The sequence below is a fragment of the Oncorhynchus nerka genome, linkage group LG6 (genome assembly GCF_034236695.1).
Source record: "Oncorhynchus nerka isolate Pitt River linkage group LG6, Oner_Uvic_2.0, whole genome shotgun sequence".
NCBI classification, from domain to species: domain Eukaryota; kingdom Metazoa; phylum Chordata; class Actinopteri; order Salmoniformes; family Salmonidae; genus Oncorhynchus; species Oncorhynchus nerka.
Window position 1 is genome coordinate 87,637,297 of NC_088401.1, and position 19,353 is coordinate 87,656,649.

The 19,353-nt window shown below is 48.8% G+C and overlaps 1 protein-coding gene across 1 annotated transcript in view; it reads right to left on the minus strand.

Moving 5' to 3' along the window:
- The window catches only part of LOC115122782 (catenin alpha-1-like), a 271,073-nt gene that overhangs the window by 112,844 nt on the left and 138,876 nt on the right, over window positions 1-19,353 (minus strand). The window contains 4 exon segments of the mRNA XM_065019987.1: window positions 2,095-2,187; window positions 16,721-16,833; window positions 16,836-16,872; window positions 17,856-17,936. Of these exon segments, the coding sequence (XP_064876059.1) occupies window positions 2,095-2,187; window positions 16,721-16,833; window positions 16,836-16,872; window positions 17,856-17,936 (324 nt within the window).

Consider the following 19,353-nt stretch of genomic DNA (forward strand, 5'->3'; position numbering starts at 1 on the left):
ACAGAGGCGAGAGAGACAGAGGCGAGAGACAGAGGCGAGAGACAGAGAGAGAGACAGAGAGAGAGACAGAGAGAGAGACAGAGAGAGAGACAGAGGCGAGAGAGAGACAGACAGACAGAGAGAGAGAGAGAGAGACAGAGACAGAGAGAGAGAGAGAGACAGAGAGAGAGAGAGAGACAGAGAGACAGAGAGAGAGACAGAGAGAGAGACAGAGAGAGAGACAGAGAGAGAGACAGAGAGAGAGACAGAGAGAGAGACAGAGGCGAGAGAGAGACAGAGGCGAGAGAGAGACAGACAGACAGACAGAGAGACAGACAGAGAGAGAGACAGAGAGAGAGACAGAGAGAGGCGAGAGAGAGACAGAGGCGAGAGAGAGACAGAGGCGAGAGAGAGGAAGAGGCGAAAGAGGCAGAGAGAGGAAGAGGCGAAAGAGAGAGGAAGAGGCGAAAGAGAGAGGAATAGAGAGAGAGGAAGAGGCGAAAGAGAGAGGAAGAGGCAAAAGAGAGAGGAATAGAGAGAGAGGAAGAGGCAAAAGAGAGAGAGGAAGAGGCGAAAGAGAGAGAGACAGAGAGAGAGGAAGAGGCGAAAGAAAGAGACAGAGAGAGAGACACAGAGAGAGACACAGAGAGAGACACAGAGAGAGACACACAGAGAGACACACAGAGAGACACACAGAGAGACACACAGAGAGACACACAGAGAGACAGAGAGCGCGGGGCAGACTAGTAAGGAGAGGTTTGTCAGGGTTTGAGGGACCCGCCCTGCTGCCGGACCAGCCGACCCCCGCCCTGCTGCCGGACCAGCCGACCCCGCCCCTGCTGCCGGACCAGCCGACCCCCGCCCTGCTGCCGGACCAGCCGACCCCCGCCCTGCTGCCGGACCAGCCGACCCCCCCCTGCTAAAGGACCAGCCGACCCCCGCCCTGCTAAAGGACCAGCCGACCCCCGCCCTGCTAAAGGACCAGCCGACCCCCGCCCTGCTAAAGGACCAGCCGACCCCCGCCCTGCTAAAGGACCAGCCGACCCGCCCTGCTAAAGGACCAGCCGACCCGCCCGTGGCAGGGCTGAAGGTGGAATACATTTAGATATATTGGGTGGAAGTCAACGCATAGACGGCAGTAATGACGAAAGTTGCTCTGTGAAACTCAATATTTTGACATAACGTTTGGCAATCTGGTTAATGGGACCTCTTTCTGAAAGTCAGATGAGATCCTGTCTCAACTGGGAGCAGGACGGGCTGTAGGTCGGATGGAAATGAAGGTTGGCAGAGCTAGCTATATGATTCCCAAACCAAAGCCTCCAGACACTGGAGGTTTCAGCAATATGACTGGTAGACTTACAGGGGGGTTGGCTAGCTGTAGGGCTGGCACAGCTGAGGGGAGAGAGGGGGCCTTTAAGGTGTTAAGTGTTGGCAGGGATGTGGGGGGGGAATGGGGGCTGGAAGTGTGAAGTGTTGGCAGCTTGACAGGTCTATGGGGCTGGAGAGAGAGAGAGAGAGAGAGAGAGAGAGAGAGAGAGAGAGAGAGAGAGAGAGAGAGAGAGAGAGAGAGAGAGAGAGAGAGAGAGAGAGAGAGAGAGAGAGAGAGAGAGAGAGAGAGAGAAGGAGAGAGAGGAAGGCGAGAGAGGAAGGCGAGAGAGAAAGGCGAGAGAGAAAGGCGAGAGAGAAAGGCAGAGAAAGGAGACAGAGGAAGGAGAGAGAAAGGAGAGAGAAAGGCGCGAGAGAGAAAGGAGAGAGAAAGGCGCGAGAGAGAAAGGAGAGAGAGAAAGGAGAGAGAGAAAGGCGAGAGAAAGGCGAGAGAAAGGCGAGAGAAAGGCGCGAGAGGAAGGCGCGAGAGGAAGGCGCGAGAGGAAGGCGAGAGAGAGAGAGGGAGAAGAGAGAGAGGGAGAAGAGAGAGAGGGAGAAGAGAGAGAGGGAGAAGAGAGAGAGGGAGAAGAGAGAGAGAGAAGAGACGGAGAGAGAGAGAGAGAGAGAGAGAGAGAGAGAGAGAGAGAGGAGAGAGAAGAGAGAAGAGAGAGAAGAGAGATAGAAAGAGAGAGAGAAGAGAGAGAGAAGAGAGAGAGAAGAGAGAGAGAGAGGAGAGAGACCGGCAGGTACCTGGGGGCAGAGTGTCTCCAGCTGTGAAGCGGCCATACGGACCAGCTTGACTCCCTCCTCATTATTACAGATGGAGCAGGCCAGGTTGGCCACCTAGACGCAGGAACAGACAGTCAGACTCACACCTACATACACACTGCACAGCACTATAGACATTTACTGTCTCCATCTCATCACACAGACAGTCAGCTTCTGACTATACACAGCATGTAGCTAGAAAACAAACAACAGACTCCCACTCACATCCACAGACCGCATGGTCAGCGTTTCCCCTAGATTCATTTAGCAGAGGAATCTTTGACACCACTCCTAAAAACGAATTATAAAAAATATATAATTTGCTTATTTTTTTACGGGGGGGGGCAGTAAAACATGCTCAGTGTAAACTTAAGACTAAACCCAGATGTGTGTAGAAAGTATAATGGACATTTATAAAAAAATATATAATCTTTAAGAACTAACAATTAATTTTTCCACATTTTGTTACGTTGGAGTTATTCTAAAATTGATTAAAATGTTTTTTCCCCCTGATCAATCTACACAATACTCCATAATGACATCACAATACTCCATAATGACATCACAATACTCCATAATGACATCACAATGCTCCATAATGACATCACAATACTCCATAACGACATCACAATACTCCATAACGACAAAGCAAAGCAAAAAAACTGAAATCACATTTACATAAGTAGGCAGAACCTTTACTCAGCACTTTGTTGAGGCCCCTTTGGAAGCGATTACAGCATCAAGTCTTCTTGGGTATGACGCTACAAGCTTGGCACACCTGTATTTGGGGAGTTTCTCCCATTCTTCTCTGCAGATCCTCAAGCTCTGTCAGGTTGGATGGGGAGCGTCGCTGGACAGCTATTTTCAGGTCTCTCCAGAGATGTTCGATCAGGTTCAAGTCCGGACTCTGGCTGGGCCACTCAAGGACATTCAGAGACGTATCCCCGAAGCCACTCCTGCGTTGTCTTGGCTGTGTGCTTAGAGCCGTTGTCCTGTTGGAAAGTGAACCTTCACCCCAGTCTGAGGTCCTAAGAGCTCTGGAGCAGGTTTTCATCAAGGATCTCTCTGTACCTTGCTCTGTTCATCTTTTTCTTGATCCTGACTAGTCTCCCAGCCACCACCATGTTTCACCGTTGGGATGGTGCCAGGTTTCCTCCAGATGTGACGCTTGGCATTCAGACCAAAGACTTCAATCTTCATTTAATTAGTCCAGATAATCTTGTTACTCATTGTCTGAGAGTCTTTAGGTGCCTTTTGGCAGACTCCAAGCAGGCTGTGATGTGACTTTTACTGAAGAGTGGCTTCCGTCTGGCCACTCTACCATAAAGGCTTGATTGGTGGAGAGCTGCATAGATGGTTTTCCTTCTGGAAGGTACTCCCATCTCCAGAGAGGAACTCTGGAGCTCTGTTAGAGTGACTATTGGGATCTTTGTCACCTCGAAGACCAAGGACCTTCTCGCCCGATTTCTCAGTTTGTGCCTCAACACAATCCTGTCTCGGGAACTCTACGGACAATTCCTTTGACCTCACGGCTTCGTTTTTTGCTCTGACATACAATGTCAACTGTGGGACCTTATATAGACAGGCGTTTGCCTTTCCAAATCATGTCCAATCAATTGAATTTTACCACAGGTTGGACTCAAATCAAGTTGTAGAAACGTCTCGAGGACGATCAATGGAAACAGGATGCATCCGAGCTCAATTTAGAGTCTCATAGCGAAGGGTCTGAATACTTAATGTAAATAAGGTATTTGTTTTAATAAAAATGTTTTGCTTTGCTATTATGGAGCACTCTGTCTAGATTGAATTTAAATCCATTTTAGAATAAGGCAGCAACGTAAGAAAATGGGGGGAAATGAGGGAAGGGGTCTGAATACTTTCTAAATGTACCGTATATCATCAGGTTTTATGGCCATATGGGCCCCTGCTGTTGATTCAGTGGAAAACCCATCGGTTTAAATTACCACATGGTTGAGGGGGGGGGGGGGGGGGTAATGGAGAAACGGGCATCAGCAGTTGTATTGCTGAAGTAGAAAACTTTCTATTCCATAAATTGGGTTCCAGAAACGACACTTATAATTTCAAAAACAAGCTGCCACAGTTATGGAGAGTAAATGACAGAACCATTTCATGGACCGACATTCTAACAGGTTTACAATTGTATCAATTCTATTCCACTAAACATTCCGGTGGTGATATATTCTGTCATTCTAAATTCACTCCAGGTTAAGATTAAATCCATTTATAAAAAGAGAATCAAAGGAGGTGGACTCTCGCCCTCCCTCCCCCTCCTCTCTCTCTCCCCATCTCCTCCCTCCCTCCCCCCTCCTCCCTCTCCCCCATCCTCCTCTCCCCCCTCCCTCCCCCTCCCTCCTCCCCTCCTCCTCCCCCCTCCCCCCCCTCCCTCTCCTCCTCCCTCCTCCCCTCCCTCTCCCCCCTCCTCCCTCTCTCCCTCCCTCCCTCTCCCCCCCTCCTCCCTCCCTCCCTCTCCCTCCCTCCCCCCCCTCCCTCCTCCCTCCCCTCCTCCTCACCTCCCTCTCCTCCCTCCTCCTCCTCCCCTCCTCCTCTCCCTCCTCCTCCCTCTCCCATCCTCCCTCTCCTCCATCCCTCCCTCCCTCCCCTCCCCTCCCCATCCTCCCCATCCTCCCTCCTCCTCCTCCTCCCCCCCTCCTCCCTCCTCCTCTCTCCTCCCCCCCTCCCCTCCTCCCTCCCCCTCCCCCCCTCCTCCTCCTCCCTCCCTCCCCCTCCTCCCCCTCCCTCCCCCTCCCTCCCCTCCCTCCCCTCCCTCCCTCCTCCCTCTCTCCTCCCTTCCTCCCTCCCCTCCCTCCCCCTCCCCCTCCCTCCTCTCTCTCTCTCCTCCCTCTCCCTCCCTCCCCCTCCCTCCCTCCCTCTCTCCTCCCTCTCCCTCCCCTCCCCCCCCCCTCCCCCTCTCCCCCTCCCTCCCTCCCCTCCCCTCCTCCTCCCTCCCCCCCTCCCTCCCTCCCTCTCTCTCTCCTCCCTCTCCCTCCCCCTCCCCTCCCTCTCTCTCTCTCTCTCTCTCCCCTCCCTCCTCCCTCCCCTCCTCCCTCCCGGGAGTAAAGAATGTGTCTTTAAGTTAGGTTACCTTCCCAATTCTTAAATATCAACACCCAGGGAATGGATTAATCAATACGGGGTGTAAATAACAGTCAACCCTTTATCAATAAGTAAGATAAAGTGGATCAGAGTAGAGCAGAGAGGGGGGAGCACCTGCTACAGGTTTAGGACTGATTCAGAAAACACTGACAATGTCACGTGGGCCAGAATTAAAACTTACGGTATTGGTGTCAGCTTTTAATATTTAATCCATATGCAACAGTACTGCTTGCTACACACACACACACACAGAGCAGAGGTTCTCTATAGTCATATAACTCAGCATATTCTCTATAGTCACACAACACTAAAATGAGTCATTCTACACAGCGAGTGGTGACGTGTCATTAAATAGAACATTATCTCTATGGTTACCGGTTAGTGAGAATGCTACCGTCTGGTTGCCCGGGGTGACTGGTCGTCTGACTGGGTGGCTGTAATGCTGACTAGTGCAGTAACACCGACACTGTTCCTGCCTGGCCTATTGAGGTAGTGGGCAGTCTAGATGTACACTGTGGTGCAGGGAGGGAGACTACGGGAGCAGGGGGGGAGACTACGGCACCGTGGTGCAGGGGGAGACTACGGCACCGTGGTGCGGGGGGAGACTACGGCACCGTGGTGCGGGGGAGACTACGGTACCGTGGTGCGGGGGAGACTACGGTACCGTGGTGCGGGGGAGACTACGGCACCGTGGTGCGGGGGAGACTACGGTACCGTGGTGCGGGGGAGACTGGTGCACGGCACCGTGGTGCAGGGGGAGACTACGGTACCGTGGTGCGGGGGGAGACTACGGTACCGTGGTGCGGGGGGAGACTACGGTGCACTGTGGTGCGGGGGAGACTACGGTACCGTGGTGCGGGGGGTGGTATGGTAGTGTGCTGCAGCATGGTATGTCTAGGGCTCTGTCGACTGTCTTCAATACATCTCTTTGCCTGCCCTCAATCACACGTCTGCCCTATCTTATGCGTCCCCCCCTTGCTCCCTGTGTCCCCCTCCTCTCTAGCCTATGTCCCTCCCCACTCTCCAATATCCCTACGATCTGAAAGAAGTGCCCAGGTGAAAGAAGTATCCAGGTGAAAGAAGTGCCCAGGTGAAAGAAGTGCCCAGGTCAAAGAAGTGCCCAGGTCAAAGAAGTGCCCAGGTCAAAGAAGTGCCCAGGTCAAAGAAGTGCCCAGGTCAAAGAAGTGCCCAGGTCAAAGAAGTGACCAGGTCAAAGAAGTGACCAGGTGAAATAAGTGACCAGGTGAAATAAGTGACCAGGTGAAATAAGTGACCAGGTGAAATAAGTGACCAGGTGAAAGCCAAGCCTGATGAGCTTCCACCATAACTTTCAAACCTAATGATGCTTCATACTGTGTTCACCTGCCACATCTGTTACAGGGTGGTCAAAGAACACTGTGGGAGGCAAACAGTACCCCCATTCCCTAAGAGCCCTGATCAAGAAGGTAGAGCTGTCATTCAGGCACGGTGAAGAAACCATAGCTCTTCTCCCTCTGCTGTTTAAAGGGATACTTTGGGATTTTGGCAATAAAAAAAGGTCCTTTATCTACTTCCACAGAGGCAGATGAACTAGTGAAAACTATTTTTATGGACTCTGTGAGCAGTTTGAAGTTAGTTGCTAACTAGCGTTAGTATAATGACTTGAAGTCCATCTGCTAGCATGCTAGTCCATCGGCTGGCATGCTAGTCCATCTGCTAGCATGCTAGTCCATCGGCTAGCATGCTAGTCCATCTGCTAGCATGCTAGTCCATCGGCTGGCATGCTAGTCCATCGGCTAGCATGCTAGTCCATCGGCTGGCATGCTAGTCCATCTGCTAGCATGCTAGTCCATCTGCTAGCATGCACCCTCACCCTATCAGGTGCACTCTACAGTGACCCTCACTCCCTTCCCCTTCTGACCAGTCCAGATGACAAGTCTAAGGCGGAGTCTCTTTTCCCTGCACTACATTTGGGGTACAGCCCACATAGGTCAGTTAACCCTCCATCTGTGTGGCCATGTATAAATGTGCTATAGCTTGTCATGTACATAGATTATACCGTTTGTTACCCCTGGATACAGCGGGACCGATGGCCGCTGGATGGAAGCTCTATATTCAGAGTTGTGGATTTGATATATAGATATATACAAATAAAAACTTTAGGGGAGGGATATCTCTCTCAAGTCTCCTCAACCGGATTGGAGAAGGTCCTAAGTCCCTCCCCTAAAGTTTTTATTTGTTTTATGTACGGAATGCACATGGTAATATCGTCCAATGAAATGCTTACTTACAGGTTCATGCTACAATACATAATAGGAACAAAGTAAATGCCTCAGTAGAATAGAACAAACATTTACAAAATACAGGAAGTCCAAATTTATAGTCCAATATTTACAAGTGTATTGGGGAAGGGGTGTAGTGTATGACTGTGTGATGGCCAATCTCTCTGCCGTTGTGATGCCGACAGTCTCGGACACCCAACACAGTGAACACACACACCTAGCGGTCGGAGCGTTGGGACAGTAACCCAAACGTTGGTAGTTCAAATCACCGAGCCGACAAGGTGAAAAAAAATCTGTCGATCTGTCTTGGAGCGAGGCACTTAACCCTGATTGCTTCGCGCTCGCCAGTCAATAATGGCTGACCCCGATCGTCCTCTCGGAGGGCGTCTCAGTGGGAGTTGGGATACGAAAAAAATATCTATTTCACACTTCAAACACGTACAGGAAAAGAGGACAAATACAACCAGCCTTTATTTTACAATTCGGAAAGTATTCAGACCACTTGACTTTTTACACATTTTGTTACATTAAAGCCTTATTCTAAAATGTATTCAAATCTTTTTTTTTTCTCTCAATCTACACACAATAGCCCACAATGACATCACAATACCCCATAATGACATCACAATAGCCCATAATGACATCACAATAGCCCATAATGACAAACCAAAAACAGTTAAGATTTTTTTTTACAAATGTAATTAAGAACAAAAACTGAAATATACATTTACATAAGTATTCAGACCCTTCACTCATTACATTGTTGAACCACCTTTAGCAGCGATCACAGCCTCTAGTCTTCTTGGGTATGACGCTACAAACTTGGCTCATCTGTATTTGGGGAGCTTCTCCCATTCTGCAGATCCTCTCAAGCTCTCTGTCAGGTTGGACAGGTCTCTACAGACATGTTCGATGGGGTTCAAGTCCAAAACCATTCTCCCTTCCCTGTAGTCGACAACCCAAAACCATCCTCCACATGAATACTCTCTTCCCTGTCGTCAAAGCCCATAGTTCTACACAAGCTATTCTCCCCTTCCCTGTAGTCAAACCCATAGTTCTACACAGGCTATTCTCCCCTTCCCTGTAGTCAAGCCCATAGTTCTACACAGGCTAGTCTCCCCTTCCCTGTAGTCAAGCCCATAGTTCTACACAGGCTATTCTCCCCTTCCCTGTAGTCAAACCCATAGTTCTACACAGGCTATTCTCCCCTTCCCTGTAGTCAAACCCATAGTTCTACACAGGCTATTCTCCCCTTCCCTGTAGTCAAGCCCATAGTTCTACACTATTCTCCCTTCCCCTGGCAAACCCAGTCTCCCAGGCTTCCCCCTTCCCTGTAGTCAAGCCCATAGTTCTACACAGGCTAGTCTCCCCCTTCCCTGTAGTCAAGCCCATAGTTCTACACAGGCTATTCTCCCCTTCCCTGTAGTCAAACCCATAGTTCTACACAGGCTAGTCTCCCCTTCCCCGTTCAGTCAAGCCCATAGTTCTACACAGGCTAGTCTCCCCTTCCCTGTAGTCAAGCCCATAGTTCTACACAGGCTAGTCTCCCCTTCCCTGTAGTCAAGCCCATAGTTCTACACAGGCTATTCTCCCCTTCCCTGTAGTCAAGCCCATAGTTCTACACAGGCTAGTCTCCCTTCCCTTCCCCATGTAGTCAAGCTCCATCCCTGTAGTCAGTTCTACTACAGGCTAGTCTCCCCTTCCCTGTAGTCAAGCCCATAGTTCTACACAGGCTAGTCTCCCCTTCCCTGTAGTCAAGCCCATAGTTCTACACAGGCTATTCTCCCCTTCCCTGTAGTCAAGCCCATAGTTCTACACAGGCTAGTCTCCCCTTCCCTGTCAAGCCCATAGTTCTACACAGGCTAGTCTCCCCTTCCCTGTAGTCAAGCCCATAGTTCTACACAGGCTAGTCTCCCCTTCCCTGTAGTCAAGCCCATAGTTCTACACAGGCTATTCTCCCTCTTTCAACACCATTCCATGTTCTACTCATTCTAATCCATATTAGGGTGTATATGGACCAGATGACCGTACCTCAGTGCTCGCTCCCTCCCCCCGCTCGCACGCTCTCTAATCATTCAGAGTTGAAGCGTCAGAGGACTCCTAGTCGTGTCATCCCCTAACTCTCTGGCCTGTTCCGGCTCCCTGTCCCACATGGTAACTCTCTGGCCTGCTCCGGATCCCTGTCCCACATGGTAACTCTCTGGCCTGCTCCGGATCCCTGTCCCACATGGTAACTCTCCGGCTCCCTGTCCCACATGATAGCCCTCTGGCCTGCTCCGGCTCCCTGTCCCACATGATAGCCCTCTGGCCTGCTCCGGCTCCCTGTCCCACATGATAGCCCTCTGGCCTGCTCCGGCTCCCTGTCCCACATGATAGCCCTCTGGCCTGTTCCGGATCCCTGTCCCACATGATAGCCCTCTGGCCTGTTCCGGCTCCCTGTCCCACATGATAGCCCTCTGGCCTGCTCCGGCTCCCTGTCCCACATGATAGCCCTCTGGCCTGCTCCGGCTCCCTGTCCCACATGATAGCCCTCTGGCCTGCTCCGGCTCCCTGTCCCACATGATAGCCCTCTGGCCTGCTCCGGCTCCCTGTCCCACATGATAGCCCTCTGGCCTGTTCCGGGTCCCTGTCCCACATGATAGCCCTCTGGCCTGTTCCCGGATCCCTGTCCCACATGGTAACTCTCTGGCCTGTTCCGGGTCCCTGTCCCACATGGTAACTCTCTGGTCCCACATGATAGCCTCCCTGTCCCACATGGTAACTCTCTGGCTCCCCCCTGTCCCCTATGGCCCCCCACTCAACCCGTCTGCACCATCCACAGAGTCAAATGGCAAGGGTTCGGTCATGGGCCATCCATAGGGACAAGTGAGAGGTCATTTTTAAAATGTCAGTGCATGACACTCTTGACAGTTACAAAGTTCATTCACTGGGGGGGGGGGGGGGGGGGGGGGAATAGATTTCAAGTCAACTGATGAAGACTGCTAATGTTGTTTAAAACATGACCATCATGCTGTTAGGGAAAGTCGGATGGCGTTGTACACTGTGCAGAGATTATCATAAAACACGAGAAACCTTAGCCTTATCCTTTCTTTGAGTGCAATGCGTTTCCTTTCTTCTTCTTCTTTATGTTATCAGATGTTTGTTACATCTCACTGATGATGTCACTTCCTTTGGGAACGTAAACACACACACACACATATATATATATATATGTGTCTCCCATGCCAATAAAAGCCCCTTTTAGAATGGACTTGACAGAATGAGCGAGAACGCTTGAGAGATGGAGTGAGAGGAAGGGTTGATGAGAGAGGGAACACAAGAAAGGGAGGGGATGAGGGAGAGAAAGAGTGCAATACAAAAAGGGACGCTTTTGTCAAATAAATGTACCAGTCTGAGAACCACTGTGGCAGTCAGAACACAATGCAGCAGGGGAGGAAGTGCTCTCGTTCCCTCCCTGCGTTACGCTGTCTCGGTCTGTCAATAAGTAGTAGGTGGATGGAGATCCAACTGTTTAGACAGTGAATCCCCGTCCCCAGAGGAATCACTTAACCTTGTCAGGCAGGGGGAGGCTGGGGAAAGCAGGGGGAGGTTTGGCTACTCTGGGCCAGGCTTAAAGTGGGCTCCACAGCTGTGACCAGCCATACAGAGTCTTTGTCTTTCTGTCTGACGGCTCACAAATCACAACACCATGGCTAGGGCACAAATGGCACCCTGTATAGTGCACTATACTGGTCCAACGTAGTTCACTAGATAGGGAATAGGGTGACATTTGGAACCACATCCGCCTTCTGCTCCGGCATCTTTCATAAAGCTCAAGTCGGTTGAATTAAAGCCATCGCAGACGATGATTTCAGCCATCTCATGCTACGATTTTGCCGTCCCGGGGGGGGGGGGGGGGGGCAAATTCCTAGGTTGTAAACGATTGTCGGACGTCTTGGGTCGTTCAGTGTGACAGGGTCTAGGTCTGACATTAAACTACCTCTAGGTACAGACGTCTTGGGTCGTTCAGTGTAACAGGGTCTAGGTCTGACATTAAACTACCTCTAGGTACAGACGTCTTGGGTCGTTCAGTGTAACAGGGTCTAGGTCTGACATTAAACTACCTCTAGGTGCAGACGTCTTGGGTCGTTCAGTGTAACAGGGTCTAGGTCTGACATTAAACTACCTCTAGGTGCAGACGTCTTGGGTCGCTCAGTGTAACAGGGTCTAGGTCTGACATTAAACTACCTCTAGGTACAGACGCTTGGGTCGCTCAGTGTGACAGGGTCTAGGTCTGACATTAAACTACCTCTACATGCTGACGCCTTGGGTCGCTCATTGTGACAGTCTCTGTTCTGACATTACACTACCTCTACGTGCTGACGTCTTGGGTCGTGTGACAGGGTCTAGTTCTGACATTAAACTACCTCTAGGTACAGACGTCTTGGGTCGTTCAGTGTGACAGGGTCTAGTTCTGACATTAAACTACCTCTACATGCTGACGTCTTGGGTCGTTCAGTGTGACAGGGTCTAGGTCTGACATTAAACTACCTCTACATGCTGACGTCTTGGGTCGTTCAGTGTGACAGGGTCTAGGTCTGACATTAAACTACCTCTAGGTACAGACGTCTTGGGTCGTTCAGTGTGACAGGGTCTAGGTCTGACATTAAACTACCTCTACATGCTGACGTCTTGGGTCGTTCATTGTGACAGTCTCTGTTCTGACATTACACTACCTCTACGTGCTGACGTCTTGGGTCGTTCAGTGTGACAGGGTCTAGTTCTGACATTAAACTACCTCTAGGTACAGACGTCTTGGGTCGTTCAGTGTGACAGGGTCTAGTTCTGACATTAAACTACCTCTACCTGCTGACGTCTTGGGTCGTTCAGTGTAACAGGGTCTAGGTCTGACATTAAACTACCTCTAGGTACAGACGTCTTGGGTCGTTCAGTGTAACAGGGTCTAGGTCTGACATTAAACTACCTCTAGGTACAGACGTCTTGGGTCGTTCAGTGTAACAGGGTCTAGGTCTGACATTAAACTACCTCTAGGTACAGACGTCTTGGGTCGTTCAGTGTAACAGGGTCTAGGTCTGACATTAAACTACCTCTAGGTGCAGACGTCTTGGGTCGTTCAGTGTAACAGGGTCTAGGTCTGACATTAAACTACCTCTAGGTACAGACGTCTTGGGTCGTTCAGTGTGACAGGGTCTAGGTCTGACATTAAACTACCTCTAGGTACAGACGTCTTGGGTCGTTCAGTGTAACAGGGTCTAGGTCTGACATTAAACTACCTCTAGGTACAGACGTCTTGGGTCGTTCAGTGTGACAGGGTCTAGGTCTGACATTAAACTACCTCTACATGCTGACGTCTTGGGTCGTTCAGTGTGACAGGGTCTAGGTCTGACATTAAACTACCTCTACATGCTGACGTCTTGGGTCGTTCAGTGTGACAGGGTCTAGGTCTGACATTAAACTACCTCTAGGTACAGACGTCTTGGGTCGTTCAGTGTGACAGGGTCTAGGTCTGACATTAAACTACCTCTACATGCTGACGTCTTGGGTCGTTCATTGTGAGTCTCTGTTCTGACATTACACTACCTCTACGTGCTGACGTCTTGGGTCGTTCAGTGTGACAGGGTCTAGTTCTGACATTAAACTACCTCTAGGTACAGACGTCTTGGGTCGTTCAGTGTGACAGGGTCTAGTTCTGACATTAAACTACCTCTACATGCTGACGTCTTGGGTCGTTCAGTGTGACAGGGTCTAGGTCTGACATTAAACTACCTCTACATGCTGACGTCTTGGGTCGTTCAGTGTGACAGGGTCTAGGTCTGACATTAAACTACCTCTAGGTACAGACGTCTTGGGTCGTTCAGTGTGACAGGGTCTAGTTCTGACATTAAACTACCTCTACCTGCTGACGTCTTGGGTCGTTCAGTGTAACAGGGTCTAGGTCTGACATTAAACTACCTCTACCTGCTGACGTCTTGGGTCGTTCAGTGCGACAGGGTCTAGGTCTGACATTAAACTAACTCTAGGTACAGACGTCTTGGGTCGTTCAGTGTAACAGGGTCTAGGTCTGACATTAAACTACCTCTACCTGCTGACGTCTTGGGTCGTTCAGTGTGACAGGGTCTAGGTCTGACATTAAACTACCTCTACCTGCTGACGTCTTGGGTCGTTCAGTGTGACAGGGTCTAGGTCTGACATTAAACTACCTCTACCTGCTGACGTCTTGGGTCGTTCAGTGTGACAGGGTCTAGGTCTGACATTAAACTACCTCTACCTGCTGACGTCTTGGGTCGTTCAGTGTGACAGGGTCTAGGTCTGACATTAAACTACCTCTACCTGCAGACGTCTTGGGTCGTTCAGTGTGACAGGGTCTAGGTCTGACATTAAACTACCTCTACCTGCTGACGTCTTGGGTCGTTCAGTGTGACAGGGTCTAGGTCTGACATTAAACTACCTCTACCTGCAGACGTCTTGTGTCGTTCAGTGTAACAGGGTCTAGGTCTGACATTAAACTACCTCTACCTGCAGACGTCTTGGGTCGTTCAGTGTGACAGGGTGTAGGTCTGACATTAAACTACCTCTACGTGCGGTTGTAGGTTCTGACAAAGTTGTAGTGGTGTCAGAAACGTTGAGCCGTTGTGGCAGAGCCGATCCCGGAGAACAATTAGAAAGACTGCACTGGGCGTGCACACAATAACACGATTGAGTCAGATTAATATAATAGTTATATTTAAACGTTGTACATGCTGTGCCAGAAGAAGATTTTCATTAGTCTTGTTCACATGACATTCGCAGTCAATCTACCTGAGGAAAAATAAACGTTCTACAGCGACAATGTTATTTTGGGGAAGCCTATTTGTTTCGGAGTTTGGACAAAAGTTTGTATGAGGAAAGTATTTCCACGATTGCGAAACTTTCAGCTTTTCCTAACTCAGTTCACTCGCGCATAAGCATAGAGTGAGGCTTTAACTGTCGGTGCTGACACGCGATCAGATCCAGTTGGTGCTGAAGTAGCCCCGCAGGCCAATCGCAGAATGTGTCGACAGAACTGAAGCTAAATCGCACAATCTGGCCAGGTTGTTCAAAATTAAATGTAACATTGCACAGTGTGACCGATGTGCCAAGGCCTTTAGTCAGTGTTGGTTTAGATGGAGAGTTGGTGTCGAGTGTCTGTTTTGACAAACAGAATGAATGACAACACGCGCGTACTGCAGCTTTCCACTGCACGGCTACCCAGGAGCACAATCACACAAGGAATTTGCTGAGACTGGGTGCTAGCTACTGGCCTAAATCCATTGTTCTGTTCTCAATATACACTTAGAAATATCAAACATTGGGAACACCTTATCAATATTGAGTTGAACCCCCCCCCCCCCTTCAGTTGCCCTCAGAACAGCCTCAATTCGTCAAGGACTCCACAAGGTGTAGAAAGCGTTCCACAGGGATGCTGGTCCATGTTAACTCCAATTCTTCCCACAGTTGTGTCATGTTGGCTGGATGTCCTTTGGGTGGTGGACCATTAATACACACAGGAAAACTGTTGAGAGTGTGAAAATCCCAGCAGCGCTGTCAGTTCACACAAGCCCGTGCACCTGGCACACATACTACCATACCCCGTTCAAAGGCAATTAAATATTTAGTCTCTCCTATTCACCTTCTGAATGGCACACATACACAATCCATGTCTCAATTGTCTCAAGGGTTAAAATTCCTTATTTAAAAAAAAAACTCTTACGGATCCACCCCTTTTTTCTCCAATGTTCACCTAAAATGACACCCCCAAATCTAACTGTCTGTAGCTCAGGACCTGAAGCAAGGATATGCATTTGAAAGGAGACACTTTGAAGTTTGTGGAAATGTGAAAATAATCCTGGAGAATATAAACACATTAGATTTGGTAAAAGATCACTTATTTTTTTTTTAATATATACAGAAAGATATATAGAGAAAGACCATTATGTATTATTCCAGACCAGGCACAATTTAGATTTTGGCCACTAGATGGCAGCAGCGTATGTGCAAAGTTTTAGGCAGATCCAATGAACCATTGCATTTTTGTTGAAGAAATTGTCAAGACTGGCCAAATGTGTCTAATTTGTTTCTTAATAACTTTCATGTTCAAAACTGTGCCACTCTCCTCAAACAATAGCATGGTATTATTTCACTGTAATAGCTTACGCTTTCTGCCCATATCAGATAGGTCTATGTCCTGGGAAATGTTCTTGTTACTTACAACCTCATGCTAATCACATTAGTGCACATTAAGCTCATCGACACTGATTGAAGTGGATTTAACAAGTGACATCAATTTGGGATCATAACTTTCACCTGGATTCACCTGGTCAGTGTGTGTCATGGAAAGAGCAGGTGTTCCTAATGTTTTGTATAGTCACTGTATTGTATCGTCAGTGTATGTCATGGAAAGAGCAGGTGTTCCTAATGTTTTGTATAGTCACTGTATTGTATCGTCAGTGTATGTCATGGAAAGAACAGGTGTTCCTAATGTTTTGTATAGTCACTGTATTGTATCGTCAGTGTATGTCATGGAAAGAGCAGGTGTTCCTAATGTTTTGTATAGTCACTGTATTGTATCGTCAGTGTATGTCATGGAAAGAGCAGGTGTTCCTAATGTTTTGTATAGTCACTGTGTAAAACATCACATGAAGGAGTTTGTAAAATAAATGTTTCAAGATCAATGAGAATTTAAGGTCAGTTTGGTGGTTTCTTAAAATGTGATACGGTTGGGATTTGGAGGGCAAGTCGATACTAGTTCCTTATAACACCAGACATGTCACCCAATGAGCATGTTTGGGATGCTCTGGATAGACGTGTGTTCCAGTTCCCGTCAATATCCAGAAACGTCGCACGGCCATTGAAGAGGAGTGGGACAACATTCCACAGGCCACAATCAACATCCTGATCAACTCTATGCAAAGGAGATGTGAGGCAAATTGTGGTCACACCAGATACGGACTGGTTTTCAGAATATTTTTTTTATTTTTAATTAAGGTATATATGGGCAACAGAATCATATCTGTATTCCCAGTAAAATCTTTGAAATTGTAAGATGTTGAGATGTATTTTTGTTCCGTGTAGAGTAATATTCCTACCTCCCCCTCCGTAGACGTCCCAACGTGTCGACGTCAGCTCTAACACCTGACATCTCCTAAAGACATCACCCTACAGTATCGGAATTAGAAAACTCCCAAGAGATGCGTGTGTAACTTTAGGTAACGTACCTCGATGAGCTTGTTGGCGTGCTCGCGGAACACCTGGGCGTATTCCTTCACCTCCTTCTCGTTCCCGTTCTTCGCCGCTTCGATCAGAACCAGCAGAGGAACGTTGGTCTCAAGAACGAGTCAGAGACGTGATCCATGACCGCCTTACGCAGCTACACAGAGAGAAGAGTCAAACAGCCGAACAGTTATTTTAGCTGTACTAGAGAAAAACAAAACCCTCTGGCAGAGAAACTAAATATTTTGTAAAACCTACCTGTCTGTGAAGGTCTCTGGAGAAGGAATGGGACTGGGAGAACAGAGGGAGGAAGAGAACAGAGGGAGGATAGAGGAAGGTAACCTGTCTGTGAAGGTCTCTGGAGAAGGAATGGGACTGGGAGAACAGAGGGAGGAAGAGAACAGAGGAGGAAGAGAATGAGGGAGGAAGAGAACAGAGGGAGATTGAGGGGGGAGAATGGAGAGGGAGATTGAGGGGGAGAATGGAGAGGGAGATTGAGGGGGAGAATGGAGAGGGAGATTGAGGGGGAGAATGGAGAGGGAGATTGAGGGGGAGAATGGAGAGGGAGATTGAGGGGGGGGAATGGAGAGGGATTGAGGGGGGGAGAGAATGGAGAGGCGATTGGGGGGGGAGAATGGAGAGGGCGATTGGGGGGGGGAGAATGGAGAGGGCGATTGAGGGGGAGAATGGAGAGGGCGATTGAGGGGGAGAATGGAGAGGGAGATTGAGGGGGGAGAATGGAGAGGGAGATTGAGGGGGAGAATGGAGAGGGAGATTGAGGGGGGAGAATGGAGAGGGAGATTGAGGGGGAGAATGGAGAGGGAGATTGAGGGGGAGAATGGAGAGGGAGATTGAGGGGGGAGAATGGAGAGGGAGAGAGAATGGAGAGGGAGATTGGAGGGGGAGAATGGAGAGGGAGATTGAGGGGGGAGAATGGACAGGGAGATTGAGGGGGAGAATGGAGAGGGAGATTGAGGGAGGAGAAGAGGGGGATTAGCACCAACCTGTCTGTGGAGATAAGGACAAAGAATAGGAGGATGCAGAGAAAGAAGGAATGAGAAGACGGGGGAAGACAAATAAACCTGGGGAGGTTTCTGGAGAAGGAATGGGAGAATGGAGGGAGGAAGAAGAGGGACCAACCTGTCTGCGAAGGTCCCTAGTCTTCTTGGTCATCCTGTCGATGGCAGTGTTCAGAGCATCACTCTTGTCCTTCTTGCCAGCCTGGAGGAGAGAGAGCGAGAGAAGGTTAGAGGTGTAATGACTATTTACACAGACGAAGACAGAGCGAAAGAGAGACAAGCGAGGTGGCTGAAAGTCACTGAGGGATGAGTCGCAGGCCTTTACAAGACAATCATTTACAGAGATGCGCGAGACGGACCAGAGATGCTTTGGACAACTACTGTAGGTTTGAAACCATTAGAACAGAAATAAAAACAAACATTTCACAGATAACATTAGTCAGGGAGAGAACCTTACAGATCTCAGATCAGAGATGGTATTAGTCAGGGAGAGAACCTTACAGATCTCAGATCAGAGATGGTATTAGTCAGAGAGAGAACCTTACAGATCTCAGATCAGAGATGGTATTAGTCAGGGAGAGAACAGTACAGATCTCAGATCAGAGATGGTATTAGTCAGGGAGAGAACAGTACAGATCTCAGATCAGAGATGGTATTAGTCAGGGAGAGAACAGTACAGATCTCAGATCAGAGATGGTATTAGTCAGGGAGAGAACAGTACAGATCTCAGATCAGAGATGGTATTAGTCAGGAGAGAACAGTACAGATCTCAGATCAGAGATGGTATTAGTCAGGGAGAGAACAGTACAGATCTCAGATCAGAGATGGTATTAGTCAGGGAGAGAACAGTACAGATCTCAGATCAGAGATGGTATTAGTCAGGGAGAGAACAGTACAGATCTCAGATCAGAGATGGTATTAGTCAGGGAGAGAACCTTACAGATCTCAGATCAGAGATGGTATTAGTCAGGGAGAGAACCTTACAGATCTCAGATCAGAGATGGTATTAGTCAGGGAGAGAACCTTACAGATCTCAGATCAGAGATGGTATTAGTCAGGGAGAGAACAGTACAGATCTCAGATCAGAGATGGTATTAGTCAGATCAGTCAGATCAGATCAGAGATGGTATTAGTCAGGGAGAGAACAGTACAGATCTCAGATCAGAGATGGTATTAGTCAGGGAGAGAACCTTACAGATCTCAGATCAGAGATGGTATTAGTCAGGGAGAGAACAGTACAGATCTCAGATCGTATTAGTCAGGGAGATAACCTACAGATCTCAGATCAGAGATGGTATTAGTCAGGAGAGAACCTTAAAGATCTCAGATCAGAGATGGTATTAGTCAGGGAGAGAACCTTACAGATCTCAGATCAGATGGTATTAGTCAGGAGATAACAGTACAGATCTCAGATCAGAGATGGTATTAGTCAGGGAGAAACAGTACAGATCTCAGATCAGAGATGGTATTAGTCAGGAGATACAGTACAGATCTCAGATCAGAGATGGTATTAGTCAGGAGAGAACAGTACAGATCTCAGATCAGAGATGGTATTAGTCAGGGAGAGAACAGTACAGATCTCAGATCAGAGATGGTATTAGTCAGGGAGAGAACCTTAC